This window comes from Lissotriton helveticus, chromosome 12, assembly GCF_964261635.1.
Source record: "Lissotriton helveticus chromosome 12, aLisHel1.1, whole genome shotgun sequence".
NCBI classification, from domain to species: Eukaryota; Metazoa; Chordata; class Amphibia; order Caudata; family Salamandridae; genus Lissotriton; species Lissotriton helveticus.
In genome coordinates this window covers 834,148,709-834,175,188 of record NC_136073.1, presented here as the reverse complement: position 1 = coordinate 834,175,188, position 26,480 = coordinate 834,148,709, and the positions used below count along the sequence as shown (strand labels likewise).

Sequence of the window (26,480 nt, the reverse complement as noted above, 5' to 3'; positions counted from 1 at the left end):
CGATAAAGACGACACTGAGCACAAACCAAAGAGCGCCGAAGAGAGAAGAGCTGCTGGGCAGAACTGCAGAAGACCCAGAGGAGGGCAGTCCTACAGAGGACCCCGGAGAAAGTAGAACCATCTAAGTTCGATCACCAGCACATACAGCGCATACTGGGATGGTTACAAAGACTATCAATTTCTAAGCAAACGACCAGACCAAAGACCTTGACCAGAATCTCCCTCTCTCATGGCGGGAAGAGACGTAGCACCGCGGGTCACTCCAGACACTGAAGTACCGCCCCCAGCGGTGCAGACTGATGAGTGGATCTCGGATCTCAAACGACACTGGTGGCTCGAAGCTTTGGAAGATTTCTTAAAAGCCAATGGTGAGCAAAGAGAGCGAAAATGTCTGATACTACTCCTCCATCTGGTGGGTCCTGAGGGCCGCTGCCCAATCAGGACATTTTCCAAAGAGGAAACAGATATCTACAAAAGACTCCAAAGGGAGCTCTGTGCCCATCTCAACGCACAGACAGATGTGGATCAGAATCGCATAGTTTTCAATACAGCACGGCAGGAACCAGGCGAACCGTTGCCAAACTTCATCACTCGGTTACAAAATCTGGTACGAGGCTGCCACTTCAACACTTTTACAAATGAGGATGCGGTCCGACTTCGGATCGTTGAAGGTTGCACAAACCCTGACACCAAGCGCAAGATCCTGCAAGGGCATTGGTCATTAAAGGAAATCATCAAGAAGGCCGAAATTGGAATGCAAATAAAAGCAAGAGACAGATTCAAGGACGTGCACCTGAGAGCAAACCATCAAGATACCTGGAAAGATAGCACTCAGAAAACAAACAAAACTGAAAGGAGAGAGAGGGAAGGCAGACCAGCAAAAAGACAACGGGAAAGATACAGTGACAAAGAAAGTGACAAGGACTACTCAGAATCAGATGACTCAAAGTCAACAATCCAAAAGACAATTCCAAAGAGTTATTCAACCCCCAGGAGTTCCTCAAGGAGTCATTCAAAAAGACAACGGGAAAGATACAGCGACAAAGAAAGCGACAACGATTACTCAGAGTCAGACTCCTCAGCGTCTGACTACTTAAAGTCAACCAAGGATTACTCAGAGTCAGATGACTCAGAGTCAACCATCCAAAAGACAATTCCAAAGAGTTATTCACCCCTCAAGAGTTCCTCAAGGAGTCATTCAAAGTATGACACACAGTACTCTGATGAGGAAAGAGAGTCAAATGGGACAGATCGCACTCCTGGACAAGAGGGCATCCTTTTTTGGTTCACTAATGACTGACATTCGGACTGGGTAGGTGCACAGGAGGCTGCACCCCGGGACAAACTGATTCGAAGCCCGGTAATGTGCGGGCGCCGATTGTTGTTGCCAGAGAAGACATCGCTCAATACGCGAGGTATTGAACAGGAGCGGTACTTACAATGAAGCTGTAGCCAGACTACGGGTTTACAACCCCACCGCCCGCCCTGTTGAATCTAGAGGGTATTTTAATTCACGTGCACTTAAATTTTATAACACTGGTCCTGATGAAGCGCAAACGACCCTTAAGGCGACGGAGGCGCGAAACATGTCGACCCATGACCTTCTTGGTTCCTGGGGTTAGTATGCCCACAGGAACAAGATTTTATTTGGCAGTCAAATCTGCCAAGGGTATATATATATTAAACATTCGCTGCATATTTACCCCCTCTTAATTTCCACTTTGCACGCACTTGTTTACCCTCATTGGACCCCCCACCCCACCCCACACACCCACATGCACCATCCGGCTGTCCTAAAAAGATCTCCGATAAAGAGACCCTTCGGGGGCCCGTAGGGAATTGCAGCGCCGGCCCTACGAGGAGCAAACGCCCGATGATGAAGCATGACACCCCCAGGGGTGTGTGAGGGCAACAGAGGACGAAATATGTTTTTTCACTCCTTGGGTGGGCCCTGTGTACCTAAGGTTTTGCTTTCCTTTCCTATTTCTCTCTTATACCCCTTTGAATACACAGGTGACTTTTTGCACCCGCGCGTTTCAGGTGACTATTTGCACCAGACGCTGAGGAACAGTGTCCTATTTTTTGTTTTGACAAGAGGGCATCCTGCACAACAAGTTGGAGAGAAAGACAAACCCTAGAAGAAGGGGTCGCACTGGTCAACACCTGAAGTCGGCGCAGGAACATCAGTCGTCAAGCAGTGAAGACGAGTCCAAGGAAACATCTGGCAGGAGACCGCATCACCCCCAGACCAGAGGTGTTAGAGCATCAAACAAGCGTGAAGGAGAAACAGGTCACACAAGACGGACTGATCCTCCACAACAACGAACCAGAAAAGATCCATGCATCTTTGGCTCCCGCGACAATGAAGAAACGGAGGGGAAATCGTTAACTTCAGGCGAGAAGGACAAAGAGGCAAAAGCTTGGGATCAAGCACAAGGAACAAGCACGGGGTCATCAAACAAAGCCCCAAATGAGACAGCATTGAAGATGCTCCAACAAAGGCACACGGAGAAGCCTCTCAAAGACAATTCAAAGGGAAAGAGCAATTTGTCACGGACTACGGAATTCAAAAATCCATTACCCGAGACAGTTTCAAAGAAATGTTTGAGAAGGAATGGGAAGAAGGATCTCTCTGATGCGGAGCGCACATCCATCCAATCCTGGAAGTTGACAAAAGACTTCTCTGACCCAGAAAGCACGTCTATGGCCAGGAACTCCTCTGGTTCAGAGAGCGCGTCTGTCCGATCCTTTAAAAGGGGTATGGCCCGGACCTCCTCTGATTCAGAGAGCGCATCTGCCCGATCCTGGAAGTCGACAAAAGACTTCTCTGACCCAGAGAACATGTCTGTACAATCCCGTGAGTCGACCAAGTCATGGTCCCGACAACAGACATGGCGTCAGCCACCCGAACGCACCATGGAACCAAAGGACATCCTTCCCGTCAAGAGCAACATGTCACACACTAAGGTCTCTGAATACTCAGTCACCCCACCGGACAACCTGTCATGTCAGGCACAAGTATATTCAGACACCGATCAGACACCGTCACCCCTGAAGGGGTCCGCAAGGTTGACTCACAGGACCTACAAAAGGAAGACAGAGACAGTGGACCTTAGTAACCGGATGGGAAAGGACCAGCCAGTCACTCCGCAAGGAAAGCCGGATGCGTCAGGAGAGAGGGATCATCAGATGAGAGAGAAACATGCCTATGCACAGAAGCCGGACGTGTCAGTAGAGAAATATCATCAGATGAGAGAGAAACATGCCCATGCATCGATAGCTCACGATCTCGCCAGACAACCCGAGGCCGTGAATGAGTTATCGAAACAAACCAAGACAGTCTCATCAGATAGCACCGTACTGTCTGGCATACACGACTCTGAATTGGAGGGCAGTGTTGCTCTCGACCGGACTAGCCAAAAGGAAGTAAGGGTAGATGTGGCGAATGAGTTACCAAACCAAACCAAGACAGTCTCATCAGGTAACACCGTACTGTCTGGTATACTTGACTCTGAATTTGAGGGCAGTGTTGCCCTTGGCCGGAAAAGACAAAAGGAAGCAAAAGTAGATGCGGGTGCTCGGAAGAGGACCGGAACATTATCCACTCGTGAAAGAGATCGAGCATCTGAACCAATCGTAGTTACACCACCGAAAGGAAACATGAGGACTGCGGACCGCGAGAATCAACAGTTTACACGCAACGTGGTCAAGAATGCCTTGATCAAGACAACAGGAAGATTGACCAAAGCCAAGCCCACCACTGATTCAACACTACTGAAGCTTGAAAAACAGGCCGTCCGCCGACCCGTGTGGTGGATTGAAGAATTGCGAACATTGAAGACATTAAGCTCATTTTGTTAAGAAGGGGGGAGATGTAATATAGTTGACAGTCTAGTAGCTGGGATGGGAGGAGCTAGGTGGGCTGAGGGGAAGAGGAGGAGTCAGGACAGGATGAGGGCAGTTAGAGTAGGGACAGGAGACAGGCTGGAAGCATGATAATAAAGCTCCAGTAAGAATAAGTAATTGTGTCTGTGATAATTGTAGCAGGATGCTACACGCTCATCAATAAAATGGTAGTAAAAGGATTTTATTGGCATTTTTTTTCTAGCTTTCTGCCGAACGGAGAGGGCAAGGCTAGTGCATCATTGCTGCAGATTATCAGCAGCAATGAAAAGTGGCCCTTTTCAGTTTAAAGTGTGCATGTGCTTAAGCTGGCTACCTTGCTACGGCCAAACCGACATGCACAATTCAAGCTCTCCAGGATACAGGCCTCCAGGGCCCTTCAGAGCACTGAGGCAGCCGCTCCGGCAAATTCGGATGCTTCTCTCATGCTGCTTAACAGCATGAGAGTAGCGTCTGGATTGGATAAGGACCCGGGGAAGTTGTGGGACCTCGCGCTCGAGTGGTCGGGAGCTGGGGACTGGACGTGCTGCAAGATAAAGTACGTTTCTTTGCTTTTTTAATTTTTAAATGTTTGTTTATTTGTATGTATTTTTATTGCATTCTATTCATGCCGCCCCACCATTTTTGCCGGGCACCAACCGTCACTGTATGCAGCGGAACCCGGTAGAGAATACAGCACTTCCCTGTGGAATGAGGACCAAGCTGAGTTCTATCTCATCACACCCTCAACATTCGTGCAATCACACATTATGCACCAAGGACAGATGCTTCACAAAAATACCAGTGTTAACAAACAGGTGCAAACACTTTTGCAGATTAGCACTTGACAAAAATATACGCTGTCCTTCAATTACCTCTCATACACCTGACATGCCTTCTTCATCACAGTACATACGTCATAGGAATATACGTCATGAGGAAACATGGATCAATTAAGTACCATCATCCCCCGACTTTCTAAGCGGCGCAAATGCTAAAAAGAGGAAAAATAATGTTGTGCCTATTTTAATTCTAGTTTCCTGGCCATAAGCTAAAAAGGAAGAGTTGTGAGCTCAGTGGTGTGTGCAGCAGGTTTAGAAAGGTTGATCCATATTCAATATACGTCCAAATCATGGGTTTACCTTCAAGACAAATCAGGTTATTCTCTGAGTCACAGGCTTCAAGTGGTTCCTTCTGAAACATAGAGTCCTTCATACTCTGTAGTGGAGACAGATGAAAACTGGAGGAGTTGTCTTTTTTAGTCATATATATAAAAAAAAAAATTATTACAACACTAAAACAGTGATATCCACAGGTCCGGAGGGGTTGAGAAATATGTTTCAATTGTATTAGATTTGAATTGGCAAATTTCCATTTCAGTTCTGTCTCATATACATTATATAACAGAATAGGAGGATGAAGTGATTTACATTCATGAGAGTTACATTATTTGATTTACATGAGGGGGTTACACCCCCATTATGGATTTACCATCAAAGTAAACTTTCCGATGCAAGAGGATTTGCCCTTAAATTTGGGGAGAGGTGTGGTGCAGCGGCTAGGGCGGCTGACTCTGGAGCGCGGGGGTCACGGTTGGATCCCCGGTGCCAGCGGTAGCTCAGCTCAGCACCATGTGACTCTGGGAAATAGCTCGCTTAATCTTCCCGACGGCCCCAGCGCCTTGGGACCCTTAGGGGTGTGATTAGTTCGCGCTTTACAAATCCCGGGTTAATATTATAAATGAGATTTCTTCCGTGACCAGCCGCTTCCAAAATATAATAGTTACTAACTTTTTAGAGTGAAATTGATTCTTAACCTGATGACACATGTTTTAGCGCAATTTGATGCTTCCTTAAAGTTAAAAAATAAACAGCACCATAATTTGACGATGACATGTCACACCACAAAATGTATCAAATGGAAATACATATTTAGGATTTCATCTGTAATTTAACCCTCAATGTCTTCTTGATAATTCACAGACACTGTCTTTTCACCATTACTGCAATAAGGGGCCGTGGTCCAACCATCTTTACTATTCAGCTCATTACAATCATGAAAGTTGATGAACTAAACCAAGCATATTGTCTCTTTCTGTGATCTAGTGAAAGCATCTCATGTCTTCATCCTTCCTTTTGTTCCATTCCCTTATTGTTCCACCCATCTCCTGCTTCCCTCACACTGACTCCTTTGTTTCCTTCTTCTACTCTGCATACTCCTATTTCTATATTTCCTCCTTCTCCACTTTCTCCTTTTGCTTCTTCTACGTTTATGCCTTCTATTCTTTATCCTTCCCATTCTCCTTTCCCTCCTCCTTCTATTCCTTCTCCATTTCTCATCCTTTCTTCAATATGTGCCTCCCCCCACTCTTTTCTTCCTCTCTTTTTCTTAGTATTCTGTGCCTTCTTCTCCCTTGATATGTCCTTCTTAATGTATCTCTCCTTCTTTCTTTCCTCTTTCTCCCCCTCCAATTTATTATTCCTTCTTACCACCCCCTGCTGTTTTCACTTTCCTCCTTCTCCTTTGTTTCCCACCGGACTACCTTTGCCCTATACTCTTTATTCTTCTCCAACCCATCCTCATTCTCACATTCGGACTTCTCCTCCTGACTCTCAATCTATTCCTCCCCCTGCTTCCATTCCCCATCTCCCTTTCCTCCTTCTCCAGCTTCCCTATTTTCTTTTTCCTCTTCTCTCTCTGTCTCTATCTCTTCATCTCCTCCATTTTCTTCACCTCCGTCTCTTACTAGCCCTCACACTCCTTATTTTAATTCTTTTCCTCCTGCTTCTCACTCTCTCTTTCCTCCTTTTGTTCTACTTCACTTTCTTCATTTCTTTCTTGTGCTTCAGTGCACTCAAGTGTCTTTTTGTCAAGCAGAATGATGTCCACTTCTGCCCTATTTTCCAAGATGTCATGCCTCAGCACACACTACACCCCTTCCTCAATACTTCTTGCTGCACATATGCAACGCACAATATTACACTTCAGTTTTCCTTCTTTTCCTTACAAGAGAGAAAAACCGAGTACGTACTGCACTTTTCACGCAGGTTGTTCTCAACTGGTCAAACCCTCTCCTCAGTTGCTTCTATGGACGACCAGCTTCATAAAATATCCCAGCTTTCCCAGCTTTATCACACATTTTGTATTCCAGTTCTATTTTTGTACTAACTGATAGTAATCATTGCCACAGATGGGTTGGCCACACTTCCCAAGCATCAGAGGGTCAGTGTTCATTTAATAAGCATCAAAGGACAACTGTTGGGAGTAAATTGCAGGTGTAATCCATTCTTAAGAGGCATGGGTGCAATGTCCCTGCAGCAAAGAGACATATATTTCAGATTGTTGTATAACCAGTTGGTGATTTAGTCAGGCATGTTTTTGAGAATATTCTCATTGCACCATAGAGACTTTCTAACTTATGAAGTTCTTCTCTCTTCTATAGTTTCTGCCTTGAAGTGAGAATATTAAAAGTATATCCTGTGGTTGTTTTTAGTTTGGATAACAGTTACTTAGAAATTGTCAGAGATGTTTAGTATTGACAAACATCTATATAAATATATCTCAGTTTATAACCTATGCCTATTTGCGTGAGACGCAGCCCAGTTGCAGTCCAAACAAAGATGCATACTCCTATTTCTATATTTCCTCCTTCTCCACTTTCTCCTTTTGCTTCTTCTACGTTTATGCCTTCTATTCTTTATCCTTCCCATTCTCCTTTCCCTCCTCCTTCTATTCCTTCTCCATTTCTCATCCTTTCTTCAATATGTGCCTCCCCCCACTCTTTTCTTCCTCTCTTTTTCTTAGTATTCTGTGCCTTCTTCTCCCTTGATATGTCCTTCTTAATGTATCTCTCCTTCTTTCTTTCCTCTTTCTCCCCCTCCAATTTATTATTCCTTCTTACCACCCCCTGCTGTTTTCACTTTCCTCCTTCTCCTTTGTTTCCCACCGGACTACCTTTGCCCTATACTCTTTATTCTTCTCCAACCCATCCTCATTCTCACATTCGGACTTCTCCTCCTGACTCTCAATCTATTCCTCCCCCTGCTTCCATTCCCCATCTCCCTTTCCTCCTTCTCCAGCTTCCCTATTTTCTTTTTCCTCTTCTCTCTCTGTCTCTATCTCTTCATCTCCTCCATTTTCTTCACCTCCGTCTCTTACTAGCCCTCACACTCCTTATTTTAATTCTTTTCCTCCTGCTTCTCACTCTCTCTTTCCTCCTTTTGTTCTACTTCACTTTCTTCATTTCTTTCTTGTGCTTCAGTGCACTCAAGTGTCTTTTTGTCAAGCAGAATGATGTCCACTTCTGCCCTATTTTCCAAGATGTCATGCCTCAGCACACACTACACCCCTTCCTCAATACTTCTTGCTGCACATATGCAACGCACAATATTACACTTCAGTTTTCCTTCTTTTCCTTACAAGAGAGAAAAACCGAGTACGTACTGCACTTTTCACGCAGGTTGTTCTCAACTGGTCAAACCCTCTCCTCAGTTGCTTCTATGGACGACCAGCTTCATAAAATATCCCAGCTTTCCCAGCTTTATCACACATTTTGTATTCCAGTTCTATTTTTGTACTAACTGATAGTAATCATTGCCACAGATGGGTTGGCCACACTTCCCAAGCATCAGAGGGTCAGTGTTCATTTAATAAGCATCAAAGGACAACTGTTGGGAGTAAATTGCAGGTGTAATCCATTCTTAAGAGGCATGGGTGCAATGTCCCTGCAGCAAAGAGACATATATTTCAGATTGTTGTATAACCAGTTGGTGATTTAGTCAGGCATGTTTTTGAGAATATTCTCATTGCACCATAGAGACTTTCTAACTTATGAAGTTCTTCTCTCTTCTATAGTTTCTGCCTTGAAGTGAGAATATTAAAAGTATATCCTGTGGTTGTTTTTAGTTTGGATAACAGTTACTTAGAAATTGTCAGAGATGTTTAGTATTGACAAACATCTATATAAATATATCTCAGTTTATAACCTATGCCTATTTGCGTGAGACGCAGCCCAGTTGCAGTCCAAACAAAGATGGCTGGTATATGGCCATACTGCTGACAATGTCCAACTGTACCAAAGTGATCAATTAATTCACACTGCCAAGTACTCAGGCCTTTGTTCTAATATTCACTGTTATGCGATTTGGGTCACAACAGGATTTCTGCTTGATTCCATATTACATGAAATATAGTAGTCTTCTATGCTCTAATACAAGAAGAGGTCAAACCTGGAATTTGCCTCAGAAAATGGTTCTGAATTCAGAATATACACGTGGAGATCGACGCGGTACCATTGACGTCCACACACCTTCTCCATTGCAAAAGGATCAAGTATTTGCAATGCAATAGGTCTCCCATTTAAGAGAGTTTAAGCTATTGGCATTGTAAATGACACTGCCTTTTATTTATCTGTTTTGCTAATAAACACATTAATAAAAGGCATTGTCATTTACAATGCCAATAGCTCAAACTCTTGTTGATGCGAGACCTATTCAAAGAAGTACGCATGGCGCGCTGAATGTTGCAGGAAAACATGTCATGCCTGCAGTAGGAGAAACTCTAGTGCTTACAGACTAAATAAGATGTACTGTGTAAAAACCGACGTTAAAGGGCCAGTCGTCATCGGAGGTTACAAATGAAGACAAGGTGGACTAACAAGCCTATTAACGAATCAGAAGCCAGCATTTACGATGCATAATGACACAAACCAATGACAAATATGGGCAGAGATTGGGCGGGGCTTCTATTCCATACTCCTATACAGCATTCTGCAGACCAGTGCATGCGCTGCCCAGGCTCGACCTCAAAAGTAGTAAAAGCACAGTACATTTTCAGTCTCCAGGACTGAAATTATATATATATTTTTTTATTAGTTTCCAAAAAGTACAACAAACGTGATATATGTGGTGTACAGATAGGCACTAGCATGGTAGCGACTGAATAGTAGTATGACAACATAAGACAAGGTCCAAAAGAATGGAATAGGAGCATTAGAATATGACCCATATCGTAATAAATATGCAACAAGTACATAAGCAATACATCAAATGAGAGTATTTTGGCATCACCTTCATATCAAATTCCCTGAGTGTAACGCAGAGAGGACAATCAAGAACAGGCCTCCACATCTATGCAACATGATAACGATCAATTGACAAGGTATGGGGCGGGACGCTGAGGGGGAGAGAGTGTCACAGTCCTTCGCGAATGGGTGTTCAAGGAGATAGGCTTTATGCGGATCCCAAATATCTCTGGGGCGGGCAGTGAGGGGCAGGAGTTTTGAATAAGTAAATGTCTGGTCCTGCCAAAAAATCATGTCACCAAGCCATTCCTTAAATTTAGGTGCTCTGCCGCGGCCCCATCTGCACGCCACGCGCCTCATGGCCAACTACAGGCTAAAGGCGACAATTTTGCAGTGTTTTGCAGCAAGTGTTTCCGTGTAGCCAAGAAGGGCAAAAAGGGGAGTGGGGGACAATGTGGAGGGTATCATGAGTTCTAGGGCTGTGATCACCTGCTGCCAGTATGCCAGTACAGAGCTACAGCCCCAGGCCAGATGTAGAAATGCAGCCGCGTCTGAGCCACATCTGTCACATTTATCACTGTCACGTAGTCCATACTTGCGGATCTGGACTGGGGTATAATATAAGCGATGTAGAAATTTATAATGAATGATACGTAGCCTGCTGCTGGAGGAAATTAGAGTAGTCTGTGTGCAGCAGTATGTCCACTGCTTAGTATCTCCATCGGTACATCGCCGCCCGCAACCCCACAATAATCCACAATAATACACAGACACCCTGATATTGGAGAGATAAAGCTGCAGGTTTATTTGATATACAAATAAAAGGTGGGTTATCTTACAGGGGATGTATGACGTTACAACTCATGCTTTTACCACGCATGCTGTTACAACGCAGGTTTTACTACGCATACCATTATAACGCATAGCGTTTTGGGGTGCTGGATAGTGAATAGTTTAATTTACTATTCCAACTCCAGTCCCCGTGGACACTAGGGAAGGTGTTGGATAGTAAATTAAATCTATTCCCTATCCTAGAGCGCCCCCCAGCGCAATGCGTTGTAATGGTTTTCGTTGTAAAACCTGCATTGTAATAGCACTGCGTGGTAAAAGTTGCGTTGTAAAGGATGTTTCCCCTTACAGGCAATCCCGTCCGCCCCGCAGCCCCTCGTTGCAGGGCACCTGAAGTTCAGCCAAGAGAAACACCAGTGGCCATAGCCCGGTGTGGTACCTGGGAGGATCTACTCCTCCCACCGGTGAACCTATCGTCCACCAACTCCGCCCGCTGAACAAGGGAGAGTGACTCACACCTTCCCCAGCTGGGCAGAGCCTATAAAGCAAGCCCCCGGTTGTTCAGGTTTACAACCGCCCTAAGGACTAACGGGGTGCCGTCGTACTCCAAGTTCCCAAGAAGGACCCCTTGGAGCCTGTATGACTTATGCACGGTACGCTTAGCACTGGAGGCTTCAGGTCCTGTTCCTGCGCCTTTCCTGTATCGGGATCGCCCTGTAACTCCTCCACAGCCCTGGATGTGGCCGCCGCTGCACCCAGAGCCCCACCACTGAATGAGTGTGAGCTGTATTTGGCCCCCCCCTCTTGCGTAACCAGCAAGGAACAGGCACCCCGGCATCACGTGCTCTACCTGGAATTTGGTGACCGGGGAGCCATCCAAGTGTATCAGTAACAAACCATCTGCGTGAGGGCGGCTGGCCAGGAAGGCGGCCAGCAGAGCCACCGGGCAATACCTGTCGTTCCCCAGGCGGTGCACGGAAATTCCCCTCCCCCTGCCCGCCTGGTCCGTTTTTGAGAATTGTAACAATATTTCAACTGAGTCAGCTGTCAGGCGCACATCCCTCATCTGCAGTGCCCTAGGATTGGTTTCTGTCTTGGACCGTGCCACCAATTCTCCTATTCTAAATGCCCCAAAGAACGCTAAGCTGAAAGTGGAGGCGAAGAGAGATGCTTCGTATGCGGACTGGGCGACAGAAGGGAGGGCTTCCAACATCCCCTGTAATGTTTCATAGTCGATAGGGGCCCTCTGCTCGGGCGACTTGGGCACCACTCTGGCCGAACCTTTGAGTGCCGCCCTGGTCGTGAACAATGCGGTGGGGTCCTCCTGCCGGAGCAGCTTTGCGTGGTGCCCGATGGCCGATAGGTGCCCCGCCATCCATGAGTGGCTTTTCCCACAATCTTTAGCCCATATCATGAACGCCTGGACCCTGTCCCCCCTGGAGGAGGCTGCTTGCTCCCATGGGCCCATGACTTCACAGAATTTCTCCACGCATGCCTGGTATCTCTTCATGGTCCGAGGGGCCAGGGACAGCTCGGCTAGCTCTCTAATGCGCTGCGCCACTGCAGCAGGTGCCAGAGCCGAGCCGGGAAAGGTGTCATCTCCTCCCTCGCTCTCGGCCACGCCTCCCGCAAACGCTGCCAATGAAAACGTGAGAAGGCGTCAGCAGCTGTGTTTTGGGCCCAGGGATGTGCCTAGCCATGCACTCTACATTGTTGTACAGGCAAACCTTTGCTAATTCCCTGAGCAAGCATAGCACGAGCGCGCAGCTAGCGGACTGTGTGTTGATTGCTTGAACCACGGCCAGGTTGTCGGACCACAATACCACCCTCTTCGCCGTTAGCATGGCCGGCCATAGGTGGAAAGCCACCACAATCGAGAACAGCTCCAAGACAGTTATGTTGGCTGTTATTCTTTTCTTCCTCCATGCATTAGGCCATTTCTCTGCGCACCACTCTCTGTCTAGGATCGCGTCAAATCCTTCCCTGCCTGATGCGTCTGTAAACAGCGTTAATTCCTGGCTGCTAGTGCAGGGGTCTCTCCAGATTACCGAGCCGTTAAACTGCTCCAGGAACTCCCCCCACATCCTCAAGTCGTCTTTTACTCCCATGCTCAGCCTCACTTCATGGTGTCTGCGCTTTATCTTGGCGGCTGTCCTAGCTAGTCTGCGCGCAAAGGTCCTGCCCGCGGAGATCACTTTGGTAGCAAAACTTAGTCTGCCATGCAAGCTTTGTCTGACCTCCAGGGATACTTTGTCCTGTCTCAGTACTGTCTGTATCAGTGAAGCCAGGTCGCTGACCTTGTCTGGTGGGAGCCTGGCTTCCCCTACCCTGGTGTCGATCTCCACTCCCAAGAAGACTAATACTTGTGCCGGCCCAACTGTTTTCCCCGCGCCAGTGGCACTCCTAGGTGTTTTGTAACCTTTTATAATTTTGCTAATGCCTCAGCGCAATCTGGGGAATCCTCCCTTCCTACAAACAGGAAATCATCTAAGTAGTGGGTCATGCTGTCCACTCCCTCTGTCGCTTGCAGTACCCACTGAATGAAAGTGCTGAATGCCTCAAAAAACGCGCACGAGATGGAGCACCCCATGGGCATACACCTGTCATAGTAGTATTCCTGTCCTAACCTGAATCCCAGCAAATGCTGGCTGCTGGGGTGTACCGGCAGAAGGCGGAAGGCCGATTCTATATCTGCTTTGGCTAACCAGGCCCCCTTGCCAGCTCTCCTCACCAAGTCCATGTCCACATCGAATGAGCAGTAGGAAACAGAACAAACCCCTTCCTCCAAGTTATGGTTGACCGACTCGCCCTCGGGGTAGGACAGGTGATGTATTAGTCTGAAGGCCCCAGGGTTTTTTTGGGGGACTATCCCCAGGGGGGAGACCATGAAGTGTGCAAGCGGCGGCTGCTGGAAGGGGCCCGCTACTCTACCCAACTCGATTTCCTTTGAAACCTTTGCTCTTACGATCTCGGGGTTATCCCTAGCGGATTTCAGGTTCTCGGCCTCTCGCGCTTGCGGTGTCCCTATGTAAGGTATCACGAAGCCATCAGCAAAGCCCCCCAGGAGCAGTCTCCCGTCGACTCTGTTAGGGTATTTATTCAACAGGGGGATCAAGTGCTCCAAACTAACTGGTGAGGGCCCCTTCACTGCTCTTGCCTGTGTGGATGGCGGGGGGGGGAACGCTGAGCCGGGGGCCAGGAGAGGATGGCCTAGCATTGGAGAGGGGCGCCGCGTGCCTGGGGGCGGGGAAGGGGGGGGCAGGGGGGGTGGCCGGGACACGTCTCTGTGCTACTTGCTCTGCCATCCGCCACCCCTCCCCCCGTACTGTCCTCCTTGTTTCTGTCCTTGTTGGTGCCTACATGCTCCTGCCTGGTGCTGCCCTCCGCAATTATTGCATGTGTGTGTGAACCTACAGGATTTCCCCCAGTGGCAGTGACCGTTGTTAAACAACCTGCAAGTTCCTGCCTGAGTCCTCCCGCCTCCCCTTCTCTGCCCCCTCCCCCGGTGACCACCCCGAAAGGGCGGGGTGCCTTGCTCATAGTGCTGCTGCGTGAAATTATTTTCTGTTGTCGCTGCTTGCGTGTCCTGCCCTTTGCTGCCTGTCGCGACTCCCTGCAGTGCTCTGGACCCCATGTGTTCTATCCAAAGATGTACTTCCTTATGATCCCAACGCATTCTGGGGCATCTTCTTTCTGAAATCCCTATCGTAGTTCAACCACCCCATGCCCCCCCCCATTTCTTTGCCTCATTGTGAATTAGTCTACCATATTGAACCAGGGCGGGGCTTTGGTCCGCAAATTTTTCGATGATTACCGAAGATAGTATGGCGAAGGCTTCCAGCCAAGTGTCAATCGATTTTTTCGGCCATGGCTGGAACCTTACCTTTTTCTCATCCTCTTTTAGCCCTGCCCTGCGCAAGTCTGTACCCTGTTGTCCTAACATGAGCAGAGAAAAAATATCTATGAACTCCCTCTTCCAGATGATTTCTTTCGCAGCCAGGGGCACTTCCCAGGACAAGGAAGACCGCCCTGACAGCAAGGGAGCGTCCAGCACCACCTCCTCCTCGGCTGGCCGCGTCGTCGGGGTGGGTGCTGGTAGAGGCGCCGTGGGAGGTGCCGGGGCTGCCGGGAGGAGGGGCATCGGACTAGGAGTGGATGGTATGGGCGATGGTGCAGGTACCGGTGACTCTGGTGCCATCGGTGCCGGCAGAGGGGGGCCCCGGCCTAGCTAGATCAGGGGCGACATTCTGCTCCGGTACTGGTGCCCCGGCGCCAGCGGGTCCCCTGATGGACAGGGACCTGGGGCTGGTGAGGCAGGGGCAGGCGGCCTAGGGACTGAGCCCCCCTTGCCCCATACATTCGCTGGGCACGCCCCCCCCACCCAGGTTCGATACACTCTCCTTCATTTCAGTCATAAACATTTGTAAAGTGGACATGATCTTACCAAGATCGCTCTTTGTGGCGTAACCCACCGGGGGTTGCAAACCTTTTTGCTTGCCCGAGGGACCGGGCGTTTCATGAACCATTGCGACTGCTGAATTGACTCCACCCTTCTTTTTCGCGAGGGGGGGTGGGAACTCCTTGTTTGTGGCAATGCGTAACCTCTTAGACGCCCTACATAGCCCCGCCCCTTTCCCCTGTCCCTCGCGCCGCCAACCCCCCCAGGATGGGCTGGCTGTCTGCTGTCCTCCGCGATACTACGGGGCCTGCCCTCCTATGGGGTCCCCTGCGGGGACCACGGGCATCCTGCAGATCAGTGAGTGCTTGCCCCAGCTCAAGAGACCATTTGTCCCTATCGGAGAAGGGGAATAAGTGATGTCAATAGATATGCTGTGGTAGAGGGTAGACACTAAATGTGAGGCGCTGTCAGTGCGCAGAATGTGGCGTAATGGTAAGACGTCAGGAGGTTCCTGCAGGTACATGGGGGTGTAGTCTTTGAAGCCTTGTCGTAGTCAGACGTTCATAAAGATATCCATGGGGGAGGGTGGTGACTTAGCAAATAATTGCGCCGATGTGCGGAATTTCTCCTGCAGGTAAAGATCACCCATGCAGGAGACGTTGTATTGAGGACTGTGAAATTATTGCTTAGGAGGCCCAAGTATATACACTCCAGATGTCCATTGAGAATACCACTCCAAAGATAACACTCTTTCTTGTACTGTACTGTTTTGAATAATAATTCCTGAAGCACTCCTTCTTATCATAAATGTCAGAAATTATTCAACTTACTGCAGTGGGCCTTTTCTTTCAACTTCCACCCCTTGTCTTCATGGTTTACATTATCACCAGTTCTGGCCTTTAGAAGACTTTTCTTTTTTTCTTTTAAACATTTTTTTCATCTATTTAACATACATTGCATTCACTGTTTCTAAAAACGCAATTTTCAAATGAAAATATTCTAGAAATCTAGTTAAGCAAAATCTTTCTCTTTCTCATATACATGGGAATTAGGCGCCACTATTATTCAGATTTTTGCACACTAACCCCTGGTGCCCCATGAGAATTGTGCATTCAGTCGCTGTATGTAAATGTGGCCTGTTGTTTGTTAACATAAAAGGGCGGAATAAAAGCGATCCATTGTCTGGCTCTGTGTTTCACGGGGTGAAATCCATCTTCCTGTCCTCCGCCTCTTTTTCACAGATGAATTTGCGTAGATATTCACAGGGGGCATCATTCCAGAGACTCGAAGCTCCTCCGCACTGTGTGAAAGAGCCCACGGTGGCGCAATCCTCTGCCTTTTCAAAGTCATTAGGTTCAGTACAGGCCCAAAATCTAAAAAACATAAGGATCAAGAAATTTGTTTCAATGTACGAAAATGTTTGTATATCTGCCTGTCAGCCAGCGGTACCCCCTTTCATCGGCCTCAGAAGGATGAAGGGCTGAGTGAACCCGATGGGATGCAAACCTGTGGCCATGAGGTGAAACCCAGGTTCCTGCAGGGAATGCAGTAGACGCCCACTGACCCCCCAGACTGGACCACCTCTGACCAGGGCTTGAGATGAAGGAGGCATGACATCTACTGAGTACAAAAGATGGGTTTTTCAAGAAGTGCACACTCTGATCTAGATATCTCAGTCTCAATCTTTCTATTTACTGATGTCTAAGAGGTTTTTCCGCCCCACAGTATTGCTACAGATCAACCTAATGGAGGCAACACTTGCACCAGCATAAGCCAGCCATGTTATGCAATGTTATTCTTGTAATGGATTTTGTTGTTATGTGTTGTGTTCTCTTGTGTCGCATTTCATTATGTTTTACGTTTCAATCCTGCTCAGGATGTCATGTTAGGGTTTAGACAACTCTAGGATGTCTCAAAGGGACGAATCTGGAAAGAACTGACCGGAGGGGGGAGGGTAAGGGGGGGAGGGGGGAGAGAGAGAGAGAGAGAGAGAAAGTGGGAGGAGTTAAGATGGAGAAAAAAAAGAAACGAGCCTTGTTGATAGAGTGATCTTCCTCACAATGTAACTATTACACTACACTGAGCTCTGATGAAAGCCTGAAGAAATTGTTCGGCTCAGACAAATCTATCACCACAGAACCCTATCCCTTCTCTCCTGTTCCTTTAATTTTCCTTTTTGCACAACCCTCCTCTTTTTGTTCTTCTCTTCCTGCAGCCCTCCCTCCTCTGCTCACACCAGCCTTGACTTTGACAACACACCTTCTGCTCCTTCTGACTAGAACTCTGTGGTTGCCTTGCTCCATTTTTTTTCCTTGCCTTCTGCCTGGAAAACAATCTCCTCAAGTTTGGCTTCCTTCTGGGTAAATCTTCTCCCATGGTCTTGTCAAGTTATATAAAGCCAGGAAGATGCTTTGCAGCACTGCATAGCCAGGGACTACCTGTCCCATACTGCCCTAGGCCACTGAGGAGGAGGGCTCAGGGTCCAGCAACAGCGTTGGATGCAGCAGGGCTGTGCTAGGGGCGGACCAGCAACGCCAGGAGAGCAGTTTTAAGTGCAGGCTTCACCCCACTGCGCGGGACGCTTTGCACCACTGTGTAGCCAGGGACTACATGCCCCATACTGCCCAAGGCCACTGAGGAGGAGAGCCCCGGGTCCAGCAGCGCTGGGGAAATGCTTTTAAGCGCTGGCTTCATCCTTCAGCATGGGATGCTTTGCAGCACTGTGCCGCAGGGAATGTATGTCCCACTGAGGAGGTGGAACCAGTGTCCACCAAAGCCAGGGGGGTCCTTTGAATCCCAAAGTGCAGCAATCAGCCGGGCTGTGCCCGAGCGAAGGGCGTACCTGAGGCTGGGCTGGGCCACTCCTCTTGGTTCCAGTTTTCTGGAGGTGCTATTGCTTTACCGATCTGATATTGTTTGTTTGATCTGCCCCAGCACCTGAGAGGGTGAATCTTAAAGCCCTGATTCCCACCAAGTCCAGAACTAATTCATCTTTAATTTCGGTCCCTGGGTGGAATGTTGGAGTGGATAGTTCTTCTCCACGTAACACAGGCCCCCGCTAAACAAAAACGATGCCTGGGATCAAGAACGATGCCCCCTATATTACAAGCGTAAACCCGTGCATTTGATACCAGCCCAACGAGCGCTACTGTGCCTATTGCCGTGGACTTGGAGCTCTTCCAGAGGAAACTACTGGATTTTGTGGGGGGAGTGGGATCACTGCTTCCTCCAATGCTTGTGCGTTGGCGGCTGTCAAAACTCATTTGTACAACGTTACATCAAGTCTCCCTACCTCCCCTCATAGTATAGCTGCTCAACTTCCTCACGCACTGGCACTCAGACCTCTGCACTCTTGGCCTGAGATGCCCCCAAACAAACACTATTTCCCACCCATTTGTTCTGTGACAGACACATGCGCCATCCTCTATTTTGCACCACTACCCTTCAAGAAATCATTAATCTCGAGTAGATTCTGGGCTGAGTGGTGTGGAAGGGCCATGGGGGGATTCGCTTTTGGGTGAGGCCTCTAGGACCTCGGCAGGTCAGCTATCCACACAGCCCCTTAGTGCTGACGTAAATAACCCAGCTAGCATTACCAGCAGCACTACGCCACTTGATGCCCCGCTGGGTAATTCAATTCAGGGGTCGGGGAACGTGAGGGCTCTACCCATGGAAGAGGGGTGTTACAATGATGTCACCATTAATTTACCACCTGGCTGCTGTCCTTATGTTGTGATAATGGCGAACGTCCCTTGCCGGTCTCCGCATATCACTGAGTGCCCGGAACAGTTAAAGAACAAAGTCCTCCACTGGCTCAAGTCAAGTATATATTTACGGTCTGTAAATCTGTCACATTCTGTTGGCAAGAAGGACTGGGTGGATTGGCCCATCTAAGAAGACCTTTAAGGGAGAGTGGGTTAATATTCATTTTAAATATTCTAGATCTGCGGGCGAGATGTCCTGATCTCACATCTTTAATTCCGTAAACATTAAGCTTCGTTCACTTGGCTTTTTCTCCCGCCACCTGCACTGTGCTCATCTTGCCCCTGACACTTTATTTCCCGGTCAGTCCTCCACTGGTAACCGTCTTTTTCAACTTCCTCTCTATAAAAGGCTTGCAGCCTTGAGCGACCTGCAGGTGGTTGAGTGACAATTTGACAGGTTGGGTACACCTCAGCCAATCTACCTGGATGGCCTTACTGATAACATTCGTCACTCTCTCTGTCATAGTCGTGAGCCTACAGTTTAACCTACTGCTCCTGCCCTCTTAAATCCATCTCCGGCTGTTAGGGGGTTCGTCAAGTCTGCCTGGTTCCCCCAACATAGGCTTTCCACCAATAATCTCTGGTTATGTTGGGGTATGGAATATCACTTCATGGAAAATTTCTAGACTCTTAAACAAATGAAAGGTCCCTGACTGGCTCAATATTACTGAAACCTCTCAAGCCTCCAGGAAACGTGGTGTGTTGCCCCAACCCTTGTTGAGGGTTTCTCCTTCATATGCACTGCTGCAACCCCGGCTCTACCAGGTCGTGCCAGTGGCAGCCTGCAGATTTAAAATTCTAATTGGTTGCCTGTTATTATTAGAACGTCTGTCACTGACTTCCCATATTATCAGTTTGTGTTTTTGTCTTTTAGAGGCGAGTCGCATCTAATGATAATTCATTTTTATAATAACGTGTTTGATTCCACCCACTACGATATCTTCTCCATCTGTCGGTTTAAATGCTTTTTGCATCTAACTGACTCTAACAGTCCCATCTTATGGGCTGGCGATTTTAATATTCAACACTCCTGGTGTCCATCAGACCTAGGACCAGTACCCACTCCCTCCAACCATGCCAGAAACCTCAGAATCATCATTGACAACAAGCTCAGCATGAAATCACAGATCAACGCCGTCTCCTCTGCCTGTTTCCACACTTTGCGCTTGCTACATAAGTTCTTCAAGAGGCTTCCCCTACACACGAGATGCACCATTACACAAGCCCTCATCACCAGCCAACAGGACTACGCTAATGCCCTCTACTTAGAAATCGCAGCACACCTCCTACTGAGACTTCAGACCATACAGAACGCTGCAGCCAGACTCATCCTCAGCCTTCCCCGACGAACCCACATCACACCTCACCTCAGGAAACTCCACTGGCTCCCCGTACAGAAGAGATGCCAATTTAAGCTGCTGACCCACACACACAAAACTCTACACAACCAAGGACCCGCCTACATTAAATACCCCCTGAATTTCCACCAACCATCAAGAAGACTACGCTTCGCCTCACTCTCACTTGCCCATACTCCTCGCATCTACCGAAGCAAAAGTGGAGAACGCTCCTTCTCCCACATCGCAGCAAAGACCTGGAGCAGCCTCCCCACGCACCTCCAGACCATTACCTCAATTCCAGAATTCTGAATGGCCCTCAATACCTGGCTGTTCGAATAAGCCCCTGGGACATGCAAGCTCCTGGATACTCTATCTGGAGATTAGTCAGGCTTTATAAATGCTGATTGGATAGGAATGGCGAATGGTCTCCCTTGTTTAAAATCAAGAGGGGATTCAGGCAGTTCTACGTCCTGGCTCCATTAATTTTTTCCCTTTTTATCAATGGAGTGGAGGGTGCCCTGCAGATTCCGCAGGCCAATTCGCCTATAGTTGGTGGACGGTCGGTCCTAGGGCTTTTGAATGCAGATGGCGCGGTCCTAAGATGTTGGGGTACTGTCGGTCTGCAGAGACTGATGGACACTTTTACAGACTTTATGGAGGCTAGGAAATTAATGATCAATATAGCTAAAACATTTGTGATGACCTGTAGTAGGAACAGCCAGGAGTGTAAAACATTTTTTGTCAAGGGCTCTCCCATTGTAAAGCTCAATTCATTTTGCTACTTAGATATCGTTATTACTAACAATGGTTTATGGACTCGACATATTCAAAACGATCAATCCAAAATAAGTACAGTGTGCGAGGGAATTTTTAGGCTCTCCCGTGAACTGTCGACCCATTACGGAAATGGTCAACATTTACAAAGCAAGAGCCCTTTCTGCTGCCTGAGTAAGCGAAAGGGCACTTTTGCTCTTTGGTGACCGTAGAATGGTAAATAATATTCCCTAGTACAAGCTACAATACATCACGAACCCGTCTCCACTTTTCAGTTTCAACTACTATAGGCTACAAAGAGCACTTCGGGAACACTACCCAACACATCCGGAGGAACCTCCTACCCTTGCACCCCTTCAACTACTCCTCACTACACCCACAGCGTCTCACCTAGTATCCAAACTATATGCGAAAGTACAAGAGGCAGTGGGGGCGAATACACACAAGGCCAGGGACAAATGGAGTGCTGGGCTGGTAGAACCCCTCACAGATGTAGAATGGGATTCCTCTTGTGTGCTCACGGGTATGCTGACATCAAACGGGAACTTGAAAATCATACACTATAAGTATTTGCATCAGGTGTATCACACGCCTCAGAGATTGTATAAATATGGCTTGAGGGAAGATTCAAAATGTTGCAGGTGTCAACAAGAAGATGCGGACTTCATGCATCTAGCGTGGCACTGTCGTAAGGTGGCGGGATATTGGGAACAAGTCGTAAAAATATTGAACAATATGCTTGGGACTACCATGCTGTGCGATGCGAAAATCTGTCTGTTGGGCATTGTTCCGCAACTTAGAGCATTGAAACGCAAATTTTGTGCTATTGCGCTACTGTTGGCTAAGAGGAGGGTGTCTATGCACTGGAACAGCAAGAGAGCCCCTGATGTAAAGAGCTGGATACAGGATATGGTCTATTGTCGAGACACGCTCACCACATATGAGGAAGAGCTGCCAGGCAGCTCAAGATCCAAAGACTATTGGGGGTACCTACGGGAGTATTTACTAACACATGGTGAGTCTGAATCTGAGGCGGAGATTGAGTGACATATACGTCCAACGCTGACTACTCGGAGCGAACAATTCATGTACTGATGGTATTGAGGAGGGAGGATGCTGTGATGCAGAGAGTCTATTGCAGGGGGAGAACTATAAGTTGGGGAATACACTGTTCAGTTTGTTTCGGTTAAGCAAAAAGTTGAAAATGTAAGATTACTGCTGTGTAAGTGAGCAAGTACCGCACTGATATATAAATGGGTGCTATCAGACAACACGCCGCCGGTCCGCTGGATGTCGGCTGATGGGCCGTGTACAACTAATACTGATGGTCTTAATTTTGTATGCGTGTAGCCGGCCCTTTGCGGATATAGGCGTATGCACTGTTTATGCTTCTCCATCTTCTGTGTGCGATGAAAAGTGCAAAGAACATCTTACACCAATAAATAAATTTAAAAAAAAAATAATAATATTCCCTAGTAGTACATCATCCTCAATTCAAATACGCTTTAAACAAAATGGGCCCCTAATTGTGCATCAGGTAAATTCCACCCCATTTGCAGTCAGTATTCTCTGGTTGTTTACAGGGTGCAGTCTGAATATAGAAACAAGCCCAAATTGTGGCCCAATTTTCTTACATTTTTTTCTATTTCTCTTCTTCCATCTGTGAAATTACATCTCTGATCTCTTGTTTTTGTTCAGCCATCTCCTCTGTGGATGCCATTTCTTATGTTTTCTATCACACAGTTTGGGGAAACAACCTTTACAATGCAGTCATTTCATCGCAACATCCTTTACATCGCATGTCACTACAAAGCACGTCATTACAATGCATGTCACTTGCGATGTAATGCAGGCATTACATCGCAAGTCATTACAACACATACCATTACAACGCATAGTACCCTTACACTTTCCAACACTTACCTTACTGTTGCACTCACAGGAGTTAGAATAGAATTATTTACCCCTACACTATCCAACACTTACCCTACTGTTGCACTCACTGGAGTTATAATAGTCATTATTACCCCTATACTATCCAACACTTACTTTAACTGCAATGTAATGGTATGCATTGTATAGGTATAATGCGATGCAATGGAATGTGTTGTAAAGGTAGTTTCTGAAAATGTGATGTAATGGCATGCTATGTAAAAGAATGCATTGTAAAGGGTGTTGCGATGTAAAAACTGTGTTGGAAAGGCATGTATTGTAAATGTATGCATTGTAATGTCATACATTCCACAGTTCGTCTAAAAACTATCAATTCTAGCTTCTGAGTTGAACACATTTATTTAATCTGATGTATTCCTTTGTTCCTTCCATAACCTTTCTTGACAATATCGATTTTGACAAATGTAATGATACAAGAATGAGCCATGTGTTAGCTGATTGGATGTTTGAGTTCAAGGATAAATGACTGAGCATGTAAGAAGCTTGTTTCCGGTCCAGGGAAGGCATGGCTTGGCAGTTCGGGCTGGACTGTTCCCATGAGGCACAGGGTCAGACTGATTTGCATATAGCCATGTCTGAACTGGGGTGGCAGAGTGGGCTAAAGAACGGTGATGGATCAAACCCAGATTGTTTGACTGGGTGTGAGTGTTTGATTGGTTCAGATGCTCCGTCCATCACCACCCCCTTTTGTACCGCTTGAGCATGTAAGATGGCTTATTGCTTGCACAAACTCACCAACGACTGAAGATGCCCTTTTTGAAATAAGCGAGACCTACTGGCCTTGCCTATGCTTATTACCTTTAGTTAACACTATTCTAGATTCGGTGGTTTGGGAAATAAAATAACGTAAAAAGGGAAAACTAAAATAATCAGAAATATATATCATGAACTTTTTGCTTGGAGGGTGACTTACTCTTTTGTTTGTAAACTGAGGCCATTCACCCACTTCCAGGCACGTTCTTGGTCCTTATCCGTCAGGCCAATCCAGTGGACCTCGGTCTTGGTCGTGTTTCCGATAAAAATCTGTACAGGAGAGCAAAGGGAACAGTTTCTATAAAATATCACAAATCCTAGAGTATTTGGGGTATTTGTGACCTGTCTCAGACCCAGGTGGCCACTTTTGATGCTAGACAACTCAAAGATTCAACGGAGTTGGGTGCACACAAGGATTCTGAAACTTTACTGACCAAAACCCTTTGTCTGGAAAAAATGCTGCCGGGAGTAACAGGCTTTTTGACCTTCGGTGCATCTACCGCTCTCACTAGGATACACCTTAAATACAATTTCTTTATGATTTGAGATTTATCAAAACACTATTGCACTCCTGCAGGCCTGTAACCACCGCCACCTTTATCAGAATGTGCCACGGTGTCTAAGTAGAGTGGTGTGCACTGCTTTTGTAAGTGCAGCATATTTTGCACTTCCTTTTATCCTGTCTTTGATCCTGGATTTGCTAACATAGTGCCCTCTCTCCCTACACCATCTCCATTCATCTTTTTGTGAGAAGAGGTTTGCACAGCTGTCAGCTGTAATGTACTTGTGTACTGGGTGAGGGCTGTCTGGACCATTACAACTTGTCCTGAACAAATGTTCTTGTGTTAAACATTTGCTACTCCTTGTGCTACATCTGCTGTGTTTGTGGGTGGCTTGCACGTATGCTGCCTTGATGTGCTTTTCCTGTGTGTGAGAGAAATGTACATTGCTTCTTCCTGTGCCGTACATGTTTGTTACATGAGTGTACGCATACTGCTGCCGTCTGTGTGGGAACAGTTCAGTGTGTGTATCAGAAGCTTGCACAGTTACAGCATCCAGTGCTGGGCCTCTGTGCGGCTAAAGCCTGCACTGTTACTACTACTGCAGCATTAGTTCTCAGTGGGAGGGGAGCTTTCACTGATGCTTCATGTACAGTGCATATCTCTGTACAGGGATAAGATATTTCTGCTGCTCTCTATGGAAGCCCCACCTACTGCTGCATGAGCTGCATCTGCTCTGTTTTTGCGGGGAGCTTACCCTACTGCTCTCAATGTTGAGGCTGTAAACTTGCATGGCCGCTGCCTGCCTCCAACTTACCTGTTGTGTGCGCTTCTATTCGTTCATGTGTGTGCGCACGTGTGTGTGCGCACGTGTGTGTGCGCACGTGTGTGTGTATACAAGAAAGTCAGCACTTCCAGCAACTTCATTTACTGTAGATATTGTGCTTTGCAATGTCATGTGAGTTTTATGCTCCATTGTTCTGCCAATGCTGTACCTGTTCTGTGTGGGAGGAGCTTGTACTCTCTCTGTTGCTGGTGGTGTAGGTGAAGTATATAAGCATGGAAGGCTGGGTGCTGCTTCTCTACCTGTTGTGTATGACCCGGGCTTTTGTAGCTGACACCTGTAAGTGACTATTCTGTTACTTTGAGGAAAGCTTCTTCTACAGCTGCTCGCGCTGAAACTATTGTGTGTGTGCAAGAAGTTGCAGTGTGTGTTGGTGGCAGCTGCCATGAACTAAAAGGGGGGGCAGGGGACGGACAGGCGGGGGTGAGGGACGGGGAAGGGACGGGGAACATGATAATTCAAACATTTTTTACCTTTCCTTTTGCTGCCGCTGATTCTGACGCCCACCTCGGTGCTCTCCCAGCAGTCTATGGAAAAGCAGGCTCCCTACCCAATCCAGACGCTGCTTTCACTATGAGAGCAGCCCCAGGATTGGTCTGAGCGGCCTGGTCTGCTGCTCAGACAGTGCCTGGGAGCCTGCGGCTTTTCTCCAACCTGGCTGTGAGCACAGGTTAGAGAAATAGGAATGCGGCTGTCTGTTTGGCATGCCTAAGACGGACGGCTAACTTACATGCGCACTTCTAAGTGCCCACCACTCCTCCTGCCCCACCACGCCCTACAGGCGTGCCTAAACCAGCCACAAAAAATAAAATTATGTTTTTATATCATTTTATTTTGTCTGACGAATGGGGCAACGCTTCTCCACCAATTCGGAGGAGCCGCCCCTGATGTGTGTGCGGGTGACTGTGTGCCAACATTACAATCCCGCTTTCATGTGTTTTGTATGACTGAAACATGCCCTGCAGCCATCTCTGCTGCACCTGTACTGTGAGATGGAAGCTTGCTCTGCTGTTACAGGTGGGATCTGCTCTGCGTTTCTGTGAGAGCAGCTCCCACTGCTGCTGTTTTTTATGTGAGAGAAGAGTGAGCTGTTGATGCAGTGCAGTACTTGATCTTTGTGTGGGAGGAAAGCTTACACTGTGACTGGTCTGTGTTTTCATGTATTTGTGTCTCTTTAAAGAACCTTTCACTGCTACTGAAAAACATTTATACTGCGGTTGCCCTGATGGCGCTTGAAACACTGTTCATTTATGAGTTTGTTAGTGGAGATCTTGTCGTCACTATACAGCGTCAAAACAATTGGCGCGGGTTATGGTTCTTTTGCATATTTTCTCTCCCATAACCTTGCCTCAGCCATCTCCACCCCCTAATAAACTTAAGCAAGGCCTTCTATTTCAACGGTATATGTATGTATATACCTACATAGATAGACACACAGGCTGGTGGAGAAACAGATTGAC

At 47.3% G+C, this 26,480-nt stretch overlaps 1 protein-coding gene across 1 annotated transcript in view; it reads right to left on the bottom strand.

Annotated features, from left to right (window-relative positions):
* The window catches only part of LOC144798176 (uncharacterized), a 56,581-nt gene extending 44,378 nt beyond the window's left edge, over positions 1-12,203 (bottom strand). The window contains exon 1 of the mRNA XM_078668923.1: positions 11,544-12,203. Coding sequence (XP_078525049.1) covers positions 11,544-12,203 — 660 coding nt within the window. The remainder of the gene's footprint in view (positions 1-11,543) is intronic.
* Positions 12,204-26,480: the final 14,277 nt, after the last annotated feature.